Consider the following 19,571-nt stretch of genomic DNA (forward strand, 5'->3'; position numbering starts at 1 on the left):
CTGCCTGCCTGTCTGCCAAGAATATGTTATGCCTCTAGTTATCAGTTCAGTTCCCCGGCTTCACATTCCTAAGCTAACGAACCGCATAAACATATTCAGCTATAGTCTAGTCTTCCTGTCTCCATGCAAGAGAATTACTGAATTAGTATCCATAGAAGATTCATAGCACAAGCAATACATGTAGAATATATGCATGCACCAGCCTTAGTGTCAAGTAGCCTTTGCCCTGATGACGTTTAGATTCAATCAACATGTACTCCAAACACGAGCTACCAGATATGCTATAGGCACATGTCGTCCTGACATCCTAGACTTTAGTCTCCTCTTCTAGTGTAGAAGTCAGAGCCCCCAGCTCTCCCTAGTTACACGTCATGGCCAGTTTGCGCGCACCAGTAGGTTAAAGGTTCCAGCTGCCCAGGTAGCCACCTCCATGTATCCACCCATTTATGACACTTCTGTGACGTTTTCATCACATGTCTTTGTGCACGCCCTGTGCACGCCTTCTTTGTACGCCCATATGTTCTTATCTTACGTTTGTCACTTGTTACGCCTACTGTATTCAATGCAATTGTAATGTTTTACTATATATACTATGTACTGTTAATGAGACGTTGCAGCTGCCATTCCATTCCATTGCATGCCACTTCATGGTCTTTAGGCTCGAGCCATCCGATTAAAGCCATTCTGACTCACATATCACGGATCCTGCCTCTTATTTATTGAGCTATCTGTTTTGGTTAATGTATAGAAAAATAGTACCGTAATTAATTATTTATTTACCACAGTAGGCCTTGGGTGTTGTTGCTGGGTGCGCGCGCAAACGCTTTACACATCGCCTCCGAGATTAGCCTTGCTGCTCGCGTCCCCTTACCTAGAGGGTGAGCAGGGGTTATCTTGGTGTGTAACTCCCTTGCCCTGACCTTAGAAATGGCGATCCCTGACTGACTTTGGCGTGAGCCTTGGCCGGCCGGGGGTCCCGTTTCTAACAGTTGCTTTCTTGCAGAGGGATTGTGCACAAAAAGTTTTGTTTGCAAAAGGGAACATTGCAAGAAGGTATTCAGGGTTCATTTTCCAGGTTGGTTGGGCTCGTATAGAATGAAAATAATTTTTTTACAATGTGAAACATTATTTCGCTATTGTGAACAAGGAAGGTTCGTAATGTTTTTTAATGAAAATTGAGAACTTTAATAGCACAAGGATTGTAGACTTCTATTATAACACTTAAAGAACAATTGTATGGAATCCTGGACGTTTTTGACAAAGCATGAGTCTGAATCCATGAAACATAGAGTGTCTGTTGGATACTATGCAATGCAAGAATAAACATATAGGTCACCACAAGTACATCAGTAGTGTGTGTAGTGCTGAATTCTTCTACTGCTACACAATGCTTCATCATGTAGCAAACACTTTTTTATGGAGTTGTATATAGCACGAACTTGACCCGTAGGTATTGGGTATCAGAGCGATTTACACAAGCACCAGTTGTGTTACATGAGGACACATTATTTTTTGTTAGGCATGGGGAGAATAAGTGATTTGCCCAGAATCACAGGATGTTGTGCGTCCTTGCCGACACTCGAACTAAGCTCCCCAGATTTGAGGTCGACCGCTCTAGCGGTTAGGCCAACTCCTCTCCCAAATGACTTACAGGCTTCTGTATTCAGATTGAGCTTAATTACCACTTAACCCACTCTCCTTGTCCCAGTCCTCACTGCTTGAGACTAGGCACCTCACCCCAGGAGTTAGCCCCATGCTCTGTAAACCAAGTTGGACCATTTTAAAGTAATCAGCGAGTGGATGCAGTACAGGAATAAGATGCTGGACATTGTAGCACACAGTATTTGAAGTTGGGTGGAGGAAAATCTGTTATGCCTAAAAGCCATGTTCTTTCCAGGGAGAGGAAAGGCTCATGCAGACAACCTGAGTTGCAACGTTTCCTCATCAGTGTTACCACCTGACAGTATTGATGTTCAAGGAGATACCTGCTCAGATCGGCAGTCCTTGTCTGGACCTCTTCTCTTCCTCACTCGGTCTCCTGCTTCTCAATTTCTGTATTGAGACTTGCTGTCCTTGTGCTTGAGCAGTGGATGCCCTGCTAATTGCTTGGCCTCAAAGGACAGTATTTGCCATTCTGCCAATTCCTCTCATCCAGATGAAGCTGCAGAAGATATTAGCAGACAAAGTGATAGTAATTCTGGTAGCACCATTTTGGCAATGTCTCTTGTGGTTCACTATTAGTTCAGTTGTCCGTGAGCGATGTTTTTCAACTTCTCTTGGACCATCCATCTCTTGTGTATCCGATTACAGACTCCGTTCCATTTCTCTCACTACGTCTCAGTCTGGAAATTAAGAGATGAATCCTCCAGAAATCAGGGTGTTCATGGCAAAGGAAGTAGCCCTGGGCACACAAGCTTCAAGAAAGCTCTCCTCTATGTCATCCTATTAGAAGCATTGGGTTAGTTTCTATAAATTGTGTTTACAGAAACGTTTAGATGAAGCTGCATATGATCCTTATAATATCCTCGACTTTTTAAGGGAGGCTTTTAGAAGGATCTCGCTCCCACCACTCTAGCATCCCAGTGGGCAGCCATACCAGGTTTCATAGAGTTTACAGGTGAATTGCCCAAGGAGCTGAAATCTGTTTTAAGGCTCCTTAAAACATTCAGGCTCAAGAGGCAATTGGTTCCCAATCCAGTACCAACATGGAACCTTTGTGGTTCAGAGTGATCTTCAGCAGAAGCCATTTGAACCTTTATATTGGGCTGAAATGTCCTAAGATTTTGATAAACTAGCCTTTTCATTGTCATCATATCTGCTAGAAGCTTGGGTGAGATGAGAGCCCTTGTGATTTCTTACCCATATGTCAGGCTATTTCCCAATGGGATAATTCTTCTCCCACACCGAAAATCCAGACCTAAAGGGCATTCCAGGTTTCATCTTTCTGAAGTGATCGGTGACCAGTATTAGAACACTCATCTGATGTTTCTAGTGCTCTGGATGTTGGGAGCTTTGTTGTAATACTTAAAAAGAACTAAACCATATGCCATGCCTGCAGATCAGTTGGGGGACAAATTCCAGACAATATTAATGGTCGTTTTATGAGGGCATTTTGTAAGTCAAGTGCTGAGCGTATGGCATTTTATTGCAATAGATTTGCAGGGTAGTCACATGGTACACACCACATAACTTTGTAAATCACTGTAGGTCACAGTTAGATAAACATATCTCTGGGAATTCTAGTTCAGGAATTTGAAGTTAGTAATGAAGTAATTGCTACTGATTAATCTTCAATGGGCCCATTTATAATTGTGAGTGATATGCTGAGCTTTGCTAAATCCTCAAGCTGTGAGGACTTGCAAGATGAGGATGGCCTGAAGGGTAATTAGCTTATTACTTAGCGACTACCTTTATTTTACTGAGCCATATTGCTCCTAATCCTATAACCTTTCTCCATCCCTTCTTATGCCACCTAAAAATTATTCTAATCAGTTTGCTACTTGCAGGCCATGTTGGGAATGTTTGGGATATTTATACGTCAAAGCGATGTAAATTAGAGAAAAGACTATATTTTGCATAATCTAGTCTTTATACAGCGTGGGGGAAACTATCTTGGGGAGCAGCTTCTCCTTAAGAAGTGAGGACTGGGATGAGGAGGACTGTGGTTTAAGGTACTGAATTACTAGTGTCTATGTAATCCCAATGATGTGAGTACTTAGAATTACATTCCCCATTGTAAATACTAAATCTATAGAGTTCTCGCTTCTGAGGATACCCTCAGGGTATAGGTTGTAATCCACTTGGTATTCCATCTCTAGTATTACTGACACCCCTTAAATTGGGGTTAGAGTGATTGAGGGTGGGTGGTGGGTAATATGTTAGAAAAAACATTCCACTTGTAATTAGGCACTTAGGGCTAGGTGAACGAAGCATTTGCGAATCGGTAACCAGTTGCAAACTCGTTAACTAAGACAAAAATTGGCTTTTACTATGTATGAAAGGCATTCGCTTTGCTATTTTCCCAAACCGACAATTTACAGATTTGTTATTTTTGTGACCAGAGTTTGCAAATGCTTTTTGGAATTTCCTAATTCCAAATCACAAATTGAATGTATAAAGGGTTAGTAAATTGTGACACGTCACAGAATGGCCATTTTGCATGTGCAATTTACCACCAACTTCAATCAGGAGATAACCAGGTGCAACATATATAAAATGCATCAGGGTGTTCGACAATGGCAGCTTTTTATGCGCTTGTGTGGAGGATGTGGATTTTCTATGGTTTGTAGAGAAGGAGGTAGAGACAAGAATGGATTTTTAGACCGGTGGTTACATTTTTCCAATAAACAAAGAACATTCATGACAATTACAGACTACGTGGTGCAGTTATTCTAGATATAATAGCTGAAATTAAACCTCAGCTTGAGAGAAACACTCCCAGAAGAAATTCTCTTAGGCTCTGGGAGTTACCAAGGTGTCATTGCCGCTGCACGTGGTGTTTCACACAGTGCCCTTTCCAGGTTCTTTCGCACTTTCCTGGATGCCATGTTACAGAGATTTAACTGTCATCTAACTTTCCCTACCACAGCACAGGAGTCCGTTAGCCAAAATGAACTTTTACCGGATAGCCCAATGCCACGTCATAGGATATATTGAAGGAACTCATGTTTCGATATGTCCTCTATCTGACAATGAGCATATATTTAGAAGTAAGTAAAATACTAATTCTCTTAACATCCAAGTGATTTGTGATGCCACTAATATAATTACAGATATTGTTGCAAAGTACCCTGGAAGTACACATGACTCATTTATGTTCAGGTCACTACTAGGATAAACATAAAACTTTTATTCGTGTTTTAAAAAATATTATATGTTACGAAAGGAGTTTCCAGGCCTAGCAATATTACAAAGTTAACACCCACACTGCAATGAGTATGTGTTAAAACTGAAAATGTATGTTTGAGATCTTTCTGTAGCCTGCAAAAATGTCTATGTTGCTGAAACCAGACACACGTTCTGGCTCTAGGCTAGACTCTATGAGTTCCTCCAAAGTGGTTGTTGGAGGCTACGCGTAGCGATACTCCACGAACTATGCCCAGGATTAGAGGCCCTCCTCTAATCCTGGGCATAGTTCGTGGAGTATCGCTACGCGTAGCTACGCGAAGTGCACTTTGCACTTCGCGAACTGCGTAGTGCACTGTGCAAAATGCTATTCGCACGGTTTGTACAGTGCCAGATGCTTGTCCGCACTGTGCAATCAGTACAAACCATATCTCGCACAGTGCAAGCGGTCATTTTCTGCCGCTCGAGTAGATTTCTACTCGAGCAGCAGCTTTCTCAATGCAGACTGGTAGTTTATCATCGCGAACGGTCGCGAGCATATGCGGCCACTCGCAATGAGAAACCTGACCTCACCTGACCTCACCGAGTTTTCGCCTGGAGGTTTATTTTCCCAGCTCGCGATTGGCAACTTGATGTTGCTGATAGCGTACAAGGAAACAGTCTCGCCGGGATGTCATTTTGCTCTCTCGCCAACATGACGAAGAGGACCGCGAGCAAGCAAAAAATGGCCGCCACGCGTGTTTGCATTGTGCTGCGTGCAATATGCATAGTACTTCGTCCAGGGTTGGCCTCCTCCTGTAGCGTGGGTCTCCTGTATGCAGATTTCCAACTTCTCTTTTTTTCTTGATCAGAGATCATACCATCTTTGTCTGATGTCATCTAATGATCTCTGTGTCACCTCCAGAGAGATAATCCACTCCTGTATGTTTCATAATTTTTTTTCTAAATCAGCCACAGAGAGTGATGTTTTCCCAAACAAGGCATCACTATGAGCTACACATTCTTCTGTGAAAATGTCGAATTATTTTTTCGATAATTGTAATTTTCTTTTTCTCCCACCAAACCTCTTATCCTTTTCTAGGTTCTGGTTATACAGGTGGGTTTACAAGGGTAGATTGAAAATAGACTGTAGTGGCAATCACCATTCTGAATGTTCTCCTGTGTTATAAGCCTGTGGTACACAGCTTCCTGTTTGCGAGATCATCATTCACTGCCCAAAAGCGACTTCTGGTATTTGCTACTCGATTCACTATTATCAAATTGCTATTTGCGATTCTATAAACAGCGAATGGGAATCGTATTGAATCAGTAAAGGTAGAACAGCACAATTGTACATACCAAATAGTGATTTATGCCTTGCAATTCAGTAAGCATTGCAATTCATGAATCAGTATTCCTTAGCTTCATACATCTGGCCCTTTGTGTATAATTTTCATCTGTTGCAAATTAGATTACAAAAGGGCAATGGGATTATAGCCAACATATTGATTTTGTTGTCTAAACCCAAGAGATACAAATGTACAAAATATGATCAGGTATTAGATACATTCTTTCAAAGTTTTAGGAATTCAATGCATGAGCAAAATCCATTATAGAACAAGTACATAAATCAAATGTCCCTTACTTATCACTCCAGGGCCCGCTCCACTCCTTATTTCCCCATGGGTTTCTCAATCTAATCATGAAGATTTTTTCAGATTTAGAACACAGGAGCGTTTGTCCAAGAGTCACCTTCCGCACTGCAGTCACAGAATATGCGTGGCCTTTGACCAACCCAAACTCAGTTTGAGTCTCGTGTCCCTAGATTGAAGAAGGTTACAAAATGTAAAAAATAAAACAAAAAGAGGAAAACAAAACAAGAGGGCATTAGGCAAAAACACAAAACTACACAGGAATTACAGTCAGCCTGGAGGAGACATTATAGAGTAATAACCCTGTCTTGTTCTGGATGCGGATAGGAATACATGCATGATAGTAGGAGAAACTGATATCTTCCATCAAACTGTAAGTGACAGTTATCACACCCCTGAAGTGACGTCAATTCTGGGGACGTCACTTCAGGGGTTCATGCGATATCACATCCGTGTCACAGGACTGTGTGTGTGTCATGTAACCTGTTAGGTGGCTTCGTGGAGGGTGACATTACCTTAGTCGAGTGACCTGTGGGGTTGTCTCGTGGGGTGCGACATCACCTTATTCAGCTGACCTCTGGGGAGGTCACGTATGGTGTGGCATCCCACTTGGTCATGTGACCTGTGGTATGTATGACGGTACAACGCGTACCGTTTCAACGAGTGCCTTTACAACGCATCTTTAACAACGCAAGTCGTTAGAATGACTTGCGTTGTTGGGCGCGGATAGTGAATAGTATAATTTACTATTCTAACACCAGTCCCCGTGGATAGTAGGGAAGGTGTTGGAATAGTAAATATACTATTCTTTATCCTTTAGCGCCCTCCAGCGCAAGTCGTGGTTGCGTTTTTATATAGCGCATACTTTACCCGAAGGTGTCAGAGCGCTTCACAATAGGAACAGTAACGTTACATGAGAAGAAAATTACAGTGTGCATAGTCAGCCGACCGTTCGCATGACGGTAGTGAACCAGAAGACCACGAGACCCTAGTTGTGCCATCGTTTTAGTCAGCTGCCCAACCACGTGGACCTAAAAGGGTGCAGCAACCACAGGCTGGAACGCAACCCTCGCAATTGTAAAATGCCATAGGTGTACATCTTATTTGGTTTTATAGCAGTCCTATATGAGCAAGATTGGAATAATGTTGGTGTAGGCACCTATAGGTAGAAAACCAGCCTCGAGGCCTAGTGCAACATACAGCACTGAAAACTATTAGGGTCCTTACTGGGTACATCGCAGCACCCTTCATTACAACCCTCCTGAGCAGGGGGTGCAACAAGCCTGGGCATGTTCTGCTCACGGTACACCCTGTTATTATGCAGGGTCTCCATAGGTGAGGATTTTTCCAGGCAGGAACAGCCTGTTGCCTGATACTTGTGTAATATATGCACACGTTGGGTGCCTCAGCTTGCTTGGGGCTGAGAGAGAAAGAGTAGGAGACAGAAAAAGAGAGAGCGCCTGCGGTTGCTACACCCACTTGGGGCTACGTGACCAGTCAGCTGACTAAAGCGATGTCACAACCAGGGTCACATGGTCTTCTGGGTCAGGGTTCACTCGTGACATGATCACCGTCACGTGTCCGGTCGGCTAAGGGGACGTCACACTCCATGTGAACACCCCACAGGTTACGGGACTAAGGTTTGATGGAACGTATCTGTTCCTCCTACTCATGTTGTACTTTCTCCATAAAACCAGAGATGGCACAAATAACATGTATGTTTTTAAAAGTCTGATTTTTACACCTCTGTAGCACTACTCAGACTACATGAGTATTAATACAGCATCACACTAACCAACATGTATAAATAGGAATAGCATAAGTTTGCATTTGCACATGTTACAATTTTGTATCCACAGAGAAGTATTTCTCGCTTTGCAGAAACATTTTCCCCTATTAGCCCTTCAAATAAAAGGCTTTTCCATTCATCCTCTCATCGTAAAAACTCAATTTGACTTTGTATGTGTTCTTATGAGTTTGTACAGCACCTGTTTTTAACACAGGCATATCCCTATCTTCCCCATTACCTCGCTGATGCTTAAGGAAAAATTCCTCAAAATAGAAATTGGTCAATAAATTGTTACACAATCTTTTGCAAACCTAGTATTGGATCACTGACATAATATCGACAGTCAAAATATCGACTTACCAAAATATCGAGGTAAAAATATAGAATGCCAGAATATAGACTTCCTATCTACAAACAGGTAAGTACAAAAATATCGACTCCAAAATATCGATAGGAAAAAATATAGACAGTCAAAATATCGATTTTTTAAAATATCTTAAAAGTAATTTTAAAGTACTATAATAATAAATATAATTAATTTAAACATACTTAAAATACTTAAACTTAAAATTAATGAATAATTATTGTAACTTAAAAAAATATATATTTTTAAATATATATATATATATGTATATGCAGTTCCACTTCCTTCACGAAAAATGCCGGGACACCAAGACAACGGTGCAAAGCCAGGGGCGAAGGTTACCCTGTCTAGAATGCAGGTTCACAGCGTGTAGCCACAACAGCTACGCAGATGCACTCTCCTTGACAACAACGAAAAGGTAATCAGTCCCAATCTTGTGTGTGCATTTCAAAAGTATTTATTCTTTTAGTTGCAGCATCGTGAAAATAAACACGGAAAAAACGGTTTTTTCCGTGTTTATTTTCACGATGCTGCAACTAAAAGAATAAATACTTTTGAAATGCACACACAAGATTGGGACTGATTACCTTTTCGTTGTTGTCAAGGAGAGTGCATCTGCGTAGCTGTTGTGGCTACACGCTGTGAACCTGCATATATATGTATATATACATATTATTAACAAAACATATACAATATTTTTTCCGTAGGATAGCGAAAGGTTTAAATTTACTATTACCACTCCAGTAAGTGCAACAGTAGGGAAAGCTTTGGATAGCGTAGGGGTTATAAATAACTATTCCTACTCCAGAGAGTGCAACAGTAGGGAAAGCTTTGGATAGCGTAGGGGTAAAAATTACTAATCCCACTCCACAGAGTGCAACAGTAGGGAAAGCGTTGGATAGCGTAGGGGTAAAAATTACTATTCCCACTCCAGCGAGTGCAATAGTAGGGAAAGCGTTGGATAGCGTAGGGGTAAAAATTACTATTCCCACTCCAAAGAGTGCAACAGTAGGGAAAGCGTTGGATAGCGTAGGGGTAAAAATTACTATTCCCACTCCAAAGAGTGCAACAGTAGGGAAAGCGTTTGATAGCGTAGGGGTAAAAATTACTATTCCAACTCCAGCGAGTGCAACAGTAGGGAAAGCGTTGGATAGCGTAGCGGTAAACATTACTATTCCCACTCCAGAGAGTTCAACAGTAGGGAAGGCGTTGGATAGCGTAGGGGTACAAATTACTATTCCCACTCCAGCGAGTGCAATAGTAGGGAAAGCGTTGGATAGCGTAGGGGTAAAAATTACTATTCCCACTCCAAAGAGTGCAACAGTAGGGAAAGCGTTGGATAGCGTAGGGGTAAAAATTACTATTCCCACTCCAGAGAGTGCAACAGTAGGGAAAGCGTTGCATAGCGTAGGGGTAAAAATTACTATTCCCACTCCAGAGACTGAAACAGTAGGGAAAACGTTGGATAGCATAGGGGTAAATTTAAATATCCCCACTTATTAATATAAATCACATAATTATAAATTAATCAATTAATACATTTTAATTACCAATTAAGAATGAATTAATTACCAATAAAAAATGTATTAACAATTTATTTAAAATAAATACCAATTAATTATGTATCATATTTAATTAATTATATTAAATTACTTCCCACCCTATTCCCCTATAAACCAACAACCCGCTACTAAAAATAAAATTATATTATTCACATAATTATCACTTAATAAAAATTAATTATCACTTAACAATTAATTAACAATTAAAAATTAATTGACAATTTATTCAAAATGAATACAAATCAATTAATTAATTAACATATTTAATTAATTATAATTAAATTACTTCCCACCCTATTCCCCTATAAACCCACAACCCGCTACAGAATTATATTACACAAAAAAAATTAATATTAACTTACCTAAAATTCGATATTTTTGTTGTCTATATTATGTCTAGTCGATATTATGTCCATTCTATATTATTGATTCGAAATTATGTCCATTCTATTAGTTATTAAAATTTTCTATTCGATATTTTGGTAGTCTATATTATGTCTAGTCGATATTATGTCTATTCTATATTTTTGACTCGATATTATGTCTAGTCGATAAAAAAACCTCAATATTTTGTCTCTACACCCCTAGTTTAAAAAAGATCTGTCAAAATTGTCCAGAAGTACAGGTGTGACATAGACGCACTACTTTTAAATGTTACTTCGGTACCACAAAGCTTGGTAATGTAACTGTATTTAACCATAAATACAATGTGTTCTCTACATATAGATTAGGCATCTGATTCACAACCCTTTATGTGCATCCAAGTTGAACAAAGAAACACGAAGCACACCATTTAGCAATCTCAGAATAAAGAATGGTGGAACTTAACCCTCACAAATAGTATTTCCTCACCATGAAATTCCATATTCATGTGCAATGCAATTTTCTACTTGGGATGTGTTTCTGGGTTGATCAACCAGCTAAAGGTGGTGAACACAAATATACCATCAAAAGTGTGACTGGTAATTTCCTACTCAAAATACACTCACAGCTTCACTACAGGCAACAGCATGTCACCAGCTCTCATTTCCACACAAGACCAAGATATATCTCTCAGAAACTGAATTTAGAACTAGTGTTCAAACAATGATCCTCTTTCAAATCTTCCTACTGAAAAACATCCATCCCATGGCTGACCGCCACACTAATCAACGCCATAAGAAAGTACAACCTGATCGCTGTCATGATTCAAGAAGTCTACTCATTCTTGGATCCTGCCTAACCCTTTTTTGCACCATTTCGAAGTTAATCATGTCTGTACTCTACTTGCCCCTGTTGCCCTCATGCATCTCATGTTGCATCATCTTGAAGTCAATTACATCTATATTCTACTCGCTCATTACCCTCATGCATACTTATTTATGCCATGTTGAAATTAGTTACATCTGAACTGTGCTCACTTCTGTTACCCTCAAACATCTCTGCTGCATCATCTTGAAGTCTGTTAGAGCACGCATGTCAAGTTACCTGGCACAGTCAAGAGACGGTATGGCAAGCATAGCAAATGCAGCGTCAACAGTACCGGCCTTGAGAGCTAGAAGTGCAACGCAGACACCAGAGTACAAGCCTTCCTTTGCTATGCACCGAGGATATGGAACAGCCTCTGAAGATCCTTCCTCTTCTCCACAAAGGAACTCTAAACCCAAAGACTCAAATTGTTGTGTGTACAAATGTAAAACGGCTGCTACATGTCCATTTTGTTGAAATAGTTACAGATGTGAGTAGTACTGAGAATCCTCCACTGTTGCAGATTCCCAGGAATATAGCAGGATTTCTTTGTGTATTTTAAAAAGTATGACATGTACATAAAATTTAGGCATTTGAACGCTGTAGAAACGTCTTTTTTTTAAGTTTTAAAGATTGGGTCAAAGGTGCACAGTTATAAGGCATTTAGGGTACTGACCACAACTTTTGGCAGTGGTCAATTTTTGCCCTTTGTTTCCTAAGAGTTTTATTGGGTGTTTGTGCTGGGCACTTTTTTTAGAGAAGCCGTCTACGCTATTCACTCACCAAACTCCAAACATTGTTTATTTATTGAATATATATGGTCTAAAATATGTATAGTGTAAAGAATTTGTTTTTTTAATTGTATAAGGGTATAGCCTTTGAGATAGACGTAGGTGTCTCAACAGAGTCCCCATCCCCCCCCCCCCCCCAAAAAAAACATAAAACATATTATACAAACATAGAAGAGCCTTGGCCCATAGCCTTAAACTATTGTTCATTTACATTTTCATTAACATTTAGTTATCCACCACCCCAGCATGCAGCATTGGGCAATGGATCAATCCACTTTATCCATTGTCTCCAGGGCTGGAATGGAACCAAAAGTAACCCTGTCAAAAATGTTCAATCCAGCCACAGTCACCTCTTCCCCACTCTCTCGCTTTCCATCCATCCATTTGGTCTCTCTTCTTCTGTCTGCTCTATTTTCTCCCTCTCTCTGATCTCTCCCCATCCTCTTGTTTCTCCTCCTCTCCCCCTCTTTGATTGCGTTCCTCTTATGCCTGCTGCAATAAAGTAACATAGGCCCTAGCAGCAGCCAGGCCCAACAAAAACATGGCCTCCATATGACACAAAAGGCCCGGCCAGCTCTGATTGGCTTCCTCCACTTTAAGTGACTGTGCAAAGCTTTTGCACATTGTTTATAGTTATTTTCTCTTCAGTGGCAAAGCTGGTTCAAAATGCACGTTTTATTTAATTTGTATCTTTAAATAACTGCTATTTCTTTTCTCTTCATTTAATGATTTAGCTTTCATCTGCTTTTTAAAATCGCTGTTATATAGTATATATGTGACATCGTAACATTATAGCTGCCTGCAATTTGAATGGTTGGTTAGGCCTTCATTTCAATGCATGGCACAACTGAAAGGCTTGTTATTTAAAACGAGTGAAACATCCTCCTCGGTGAATGCTTTTTAATTTTCAAATTGTTATTGTGGAAGCCACGTTATGGCTACAGCATGCGTTTTTGGCATATGCTTGCAATAGAAAAAAATTAAATAAATAACCATTGCATCAGTTTACCTAGAGAAGGCCTATTGGCTTCGACAATGCTTCTTTAAATTTGGTTGAACTACCAGTAAAAGATTAGTGAAATTAAACTTGTATTATCATTTGCATTGATCAAATACCTAGAAACTATTCAAAAGCAGAACACTTCAACAATCTTCACCGCCACACCTCTGAATCGAGAAGCAGCCTGGCACAGCAGGCCCCCTCAGATGGAATGTTGGCATTGCCCCAGGGCACTTCAGCTTACACTGCTGAAAACAAATCGTGCCACCGATTACAGAAGAACAGTTATTCACGGATATTTACCAGGAGCCTGACAACAGAACCAAGTTTTGCCCTCACATTGCTCTTTTTTCCGAACTCCAAATGTTTCAATATTTCCTTGAATTCGAAATAAAGGGTGTGTTTATTATCATACCATTTAAAAGAGTTTGGAAGGGGAGATTACACGAAAAATAAAGGCAAACTTTAACTCATTTGATAATATATGAAAATAATGTGAAGTATTGTGTCAAGCTGCAGTTCACTTGCACAAGTTTGGAGATGCCTGCTCGGTGAACGCCCGCTGCTGGGATCTAGGTTAGACCTGTAGGTAACCAATTCAAACCCTTCATCCTTCTGAGGTCAATTCACTTATGCCTAGAAGGCCCTCCACAACTCTGGGCCCAACTACATCAAACACCGCCTGACGTTCCATCGACCCACCACTGAACTCTGCTCCTTCCCTGGCCCTGGCCCACACCCCCGCATCCGCCAGAACCACTGCGGAGGTCGCTCCTTCTCCTACCTTGCTGCAGTGTTAGAAGTGGGCGGCGACGGAAGGGCACGGCGTGCCCCTACTTTGAAAAATTATTTCAGTCCGTTCCCCTACTTCTTTGTTTTAAAACAGCGTCCCGGGACTGCAGTAATAGCCATACTTTAAAATGACATCTTTATTTTTCAGCCAGTGCGGTGCACCGTGCACATTCACATCGCCCGGCCTCACCCCCTTCCCCTCTGAGTCTGGGGGCCTCAAAGAGACACTGAAGGGGCCATCAGTCTTAGCATGGCGCGTAAACTGCCACCTCTGATGGCCCTGCTGCTGCCGCGATTCACCCCTCATTTAGTGAGGACGCCACTTGTAAGTAGCAAAGCAAAGCTGCAGTGATTTACAGCTCATTACTGCCGAGGCTACCTTCCTGCCCCCACTGTGACCAATGCAATGGTAAATAATGTTTGTAATTAGGAGTTTTTGTTTGCAGTGGAGTGCTTATTCTGCCGTTTTTTTTTGTTGTGTAGGTTTCCTACGTGATAAAACTTGTCAGTATGAGTGGAGTATCATTTTAGTTATTTATTTAATTTTTTTTTTTATTTTTTTTTTATAGTGCTAGCCTGTGTGCTGTGAAGGATGCAAAGGTGTTTTTGTTTGCGATTTAACCTGCATTTTTATGAGCGATGTGGAAGGGAGGGTGAACAAAGTTATGAGCATTGTTTATTAAAATAATGCTTTTTTTGTTCTTGATGTTAATATGACGTCAGGACATCTCTTCGCTCCCCTGTGAAAACAAAATAATAAGTGTTGACTAGAACGGGAAGCAATTGAGTGTAGGTTTTAAGAAATTAATTGTTAGCAAAACCTCACCTGTGAATCCTAATGATAAGTAAAATTCACTAATTATTAATATTTGGAATATAATGAGCAGTATAGAGGGTGCCATCTAGAGGTAAGGTCAGATAACTTTTGGGTACATTTATTAAGACATAGTGAGATAGTATCTGAGATAGAAGGAGTTATATGCAAACCGAGGTATTTTATATGGGTCGGGCTCCATTTGAAGTTGGATGCTGCAAAATCAGGCTTGAAGGTGAATTTGGTGAGGGGAAGAATTTCACACTTATCGTTGTTCAATTTATAACCAGAAAGGTGAGAATAAACGTTGACTTCGGCAAGGAAAGCTGGGATGGAAGCAGATGGGTTCGAAATGAAGAGTAAAATGTCATCTGCATAGGCAGCTAACTTAATTTGCGATTGAGAAAGAGGAAAACCATGAATATTTGGGTTTTGACGTAACTTAGATAGAAACGGTTCTAGGGCAAGGTTAAAGAGGAAAGGGGAGAGAGGGCAGCCTTGCCGAACGCCTCTGCCAAGGCTAAAAAATTAAGAAATCAGGCCATTGGCACAGACCGCTGCTCTAGGGTTCGCGTAAAGAAGGGATATGAGGGAAATAAAATTAGGTCCAAACCCAAACCATTTTAATGCAGAAAAAAGAAAAGACCATTCCACCCTATCGAATGCCTTCTCAGCATCTAAGGCGATTGCGGCTAGGGAGTCACTAAATCTTGATGACTTAGAAAGGACATTAAAGAGGAGCCTGGTGTTATCGGAGATAAAGCGACCTTTAACAAATCCCGATTGTTCGGGGCCAAGGAGATCTGGGAGAAAGGGATCCAATCTGATGGCTAAGGATTTGGCATATAATTTGTAATCAATGTTGACAAGTGATATCGGTCTGTAATTTTTACAATGTTGAGTATCCTTCCCTTCCTTTGGTATAATGCAAATGTAAGCATCTGAAAAAGTGCCCGAGGAAGCACCACTGGCTTTGAAGGAGTCAAGAAGTTGATGTAGTTTGGGTAACAAAAGAGTCGCAAAGTGTTGATAAAATTCGACAGTGAATCCATCTGGGCCGGGGGCTTTGTCTTTCTTAAGGGAGTGAAGTGCAGTATGTAATTCGCGTATGGTAAGGGGAGTTTCAAGGGAGGCTAGTTCAACAGGAGAGTTGGGAGGAGGTTGAATGCTTGTAAAGAAGGTGGAGAGAGAGTGATCAGAGGGATGAGTTTCAGAAGAGTAGAGTGTAGAGTAGAAACGAGAAAATTCTTCCAAGATATCAACATCTTTATGTTGCAGGACTGAGTTAACATCAAAAACAGACTCAATATTCAGTTTGTTATGCTCTTCCTGTGTCCCCTCACACACACATTTTGGACTAAGGTATGGGACCAAATCAATTCTATATTCCAGACTTCTATCCCTTTCTCTCTAACTGACATTTTCCTTCGCTCACTTTCTTCTTCCTGGACTGAAGTTGAAGCAAATGTTCATATTATCGATTTGTTATTAGCTGTTGCGTTCCAACAGATTACTGTTAATTGGAAAGACTCAAAGGGTATTACTTTCAAAGCTTGGTGGTTCAATGTATGTTATAATCATAGACTTGATACTGCATTTGTTTATCCCCTTACCCTTGCCCCGAAAAGACATGCTTTATGGCTTCCTATCACCCTTTATCTGGATGTTTGCGCCAAACGTTCCTCTCATTTACCCCCATTTCAGCAAGAGGTTTCGAAACCTCCCTAAGTTCCCTTTCGTTCCTTCATTTTCTCTAGTATTTATTTTTCTGCATATAATTTGCACCTTATCCCATATTTACACAGCCTCATATATTTTATATTTTATATCTCCAGCCTCATTTCCTTTTTTATTATTTTTCTTTTTTCCTTTTTCCCCCCTGCATTCTTTATTTTTTGATATTTACTGTTGTACCCTAGTTTACCTTACTTCTTGATGATAATGTATTTCATTTCTTTCTCTGTAATGACAACTTTGTTATTCTAATAAAATTTTACTTGGAATATAATGAGCAGAAACAGGTCCAAAAAAGGTTTATGTAGATAACAATGTAACACCAAGCAGGTGATTCATACAAACAATAATACTGCAGGACCATTACATATTTTCTAGAAGATTGATTAAAAAGCATACTATTGAGCTAGGGAGCACAAACACTAGTTATTACAGCGGTTAAAAATGTAAGCAATAAGGAATAACAGGCACACAGCTATTTTGCTGAACAGAAGTGCACTGAGTAGCCGAATATAGTATTGTTATAAGAGTACAATACGTGCAGGACGAAAAGCAGCTGAGACACAGATAGTAGCGTGAGATGGGTGAAGGACCCCAACCCCGCAGTGACACAGATACAGTGTGATCTTCCTGTGGTTGGTATAATTTTACGAGAGGGTATCCATGATTTTATAAATTAAAATTAGTAACATAGTTTTGTACTTAAAACTAAAACAATTACCATGTTTAACAGTCTATTGCAATTAAAAATCAGACGTAAATCTTACACATCTCAAAAGGCACAGATATATGTTTTCTTGTTATTGTTATTGTTATTGTTAACAGATTTCTTGAGCGCCTGGCTGCCCGTGAGCGTCCCCGCGCTGAATAGGTACAGATGGAATCTGAGAGGCAGAGTTTATGGGAACAGCCAGGTTTTCAGAGATTTTCGAAATGTCAGCAGGTTGGGCTGTGCGCGGATATCAGGATGGAGGGAGTTCCACAATCTGGAGGTGTTGTATGAGAAACGCCGACCTCCTGATCGTGATCTCTTGATCTTGGGTATTAGCGTTAGGTGGGTGTTAGAGGATCGAAGTGGTCTGGAGGTGGCATAGGGGGTCACCAGGTCTCTGAAGATAGGAGGGGCTTTCCCGTTGAGGATTTTGTGTGTTAAACAGAGCGCCTTGAACTGCACTCTTTCCAGGACGGGTAGCCAGTGAAGCGCTTTAATGGCTGGCTTGGCCGAACAACGGCTTTTGGTGTTAGTGAGGATCCGTGCTGCCACATTCTGTACTACCTGTAGTTTAGTAGTTACTTTCTGCGGGTCGCCCAGATACAGCGCATTACCGTAGTCCAGTCGTGACAAAATGAGGCCCTGGATCAGGAGTTTCCTTGAAAGGAGGGGGAGGAGAGGTAAAATTTTCCGGGCGGACCGCATAAGCCCATAGCAGACTGCGGCCGTTTTCCTTGCCTGGGGGAATCCTGAGGTCTTGGTCCAGCCATACTCCGAGGCTTTTGATCTCGGATTTGGGGGTGGGAGGTTTACCCATGCATGGGGCCATAGAGAGTCCGGACGAAAGTGGGATTGATTCCCCATCACCAGTATTTCTGTCTTGTCACTATTTAGTTTCAAGTGGGATCTGTCCATCCAGCTAACTATGTCTCTCAGACAGGAGTGAAGGTCGGTGGTATGATTCTCCTGCTGGGAGAGCGAGACGACCAGCTGTGTGTCGTCCCCGTAGGTTAAGAGTTTAATACCATGGGGGATGACTATATTTTCCAGAGGGGACATAAATACGTTGAAGAGCGTCGGGCTCAAGGAGGAGCCCTGTGGTACTCCGCAACGTATAGGGGTCTCTTTAGATGTATAACTACCCTCTATAACCTGAAAGGAGCGCTCCTGCAGAAATGATATCAGCCAGGACAGGGCAACATCTGTGATCCCAAGATCTCTGAGTCGCTGGGCCATGATGTGATGGTTGACCGTGTCGAAGGCCGCGCTCAGGTCCAGGAGGATCACTGCCACTGATCCTCCTGCGTCTATGATCTTCCTGGCCTCCTCGACCACCGTCACCATAGCTGTTTGCGTGCCCTGACCAGGGCGGAATCCTGTCTGGGATGATTTGAGTAGTTCATTGGATTCGAGGTAGTTTGACAGCTGGGCATTTATGAATTTTTCTGTCATCTTACTGATGCAGGGGAGAAGGGAGATGGGCCTAAAGTTGGCTAATTTGAGGGGGCTAGGTTAGGCTTTTTAAGTAAAGTAAATATAACTTCATCACATTTATGTGGAATTTATTAACAACTTAATAGTTACCACTACACTATTATCAGCACAGGCCTGATTCACCCTAAACCCTAGGAAATATTCCACTTGAGCAAATAAAACTCTCTTTATTTTGTCATCATTTTGCAAGCCAGAAACCATAATTGAACGTGTCATCTGGTAAGGAAATGTCAGGCACATCCAGCGTCTTGCAGTAACCTGACGCGTTTCGAGTAAACCACTCTTAATCATAGGTTTTCACTGCCACACACAAACTGCCAACAAAATGGTTTCCAGCAATCTCCCTTTAATGATACGCCCGAACATTGACACGCCGAATTGTGAGTGCGCCCTGCCTTGTGGGTAACTTGTGAAACTTGATTTATTTCGGCCGACCCGGCCGAGGGGTGCACCGCCGCGTAGCAGGCGGTTCTGCTGCTGGACTCAGCGGAGCGGAACAAACAGGTGAAAGGTGCACTTGGGGAATGTTCGGGCTGGCACACCCGTGAAGAACAATTTATTTCATGCAGAACTGCCTACAGCCCACTTGGGATTTATGTTATGGACTTCCAGTCCCATGATGCAATTGAAGCTGAACTCACCTGACTGTGATTGATGGCGTATCATTAAAGGGAGATTGCTGGAAACCATTTTGTTGGCAGTTTGTGTGTGGCAGTGAAAACCTATGATTAAGAGTGGTTTACTCGAAACGCGTCAGGTTACTGCAAGACGCTGGATGTGCCTGACATTTCCTTACCAGATGACACGCCGAATTGT

The 19,571-nt window shown here is 41.3% G+C and overlaps 1 protein-coding gene across 1 annotated transcript in view; it reads right to left on the minus strand.

Moving 5' to 3' along the window:
- CAPN6 (calpain 6) overlaps positions 1 to 19,571 on the minus strand; it is a 551,200-nt gene that overhangs the window by 171,514 nt on the left and 360,115 nt on the right. Inside the window, exon 6 of the mRNA XM_078688803.1 lies at positions 6,470 to 6,645. Within this exon, the coding sequence (XP_078544929.1) occupies positions 6,470 to 6,645 (176 nt within the window). The remainder of the gene's footprint in view (positions 1 to 6,469; positions 6,646 to 19,571) is intronic.

This window comes from Lissotriton helveticus, chromosome 4_1 (assembly GCF_964261635.1).
Source record: "Lissotriton helveticus chromosome 4_1, aLisHel1.1, whole genome shotgun sequence".
NCBI classification, from domain to species: Eukaryota; Metazoa; Chordata; class Amphibia; order Caudata; family Salamandridae; genus Lissotriton; species Lissotriton helveticus.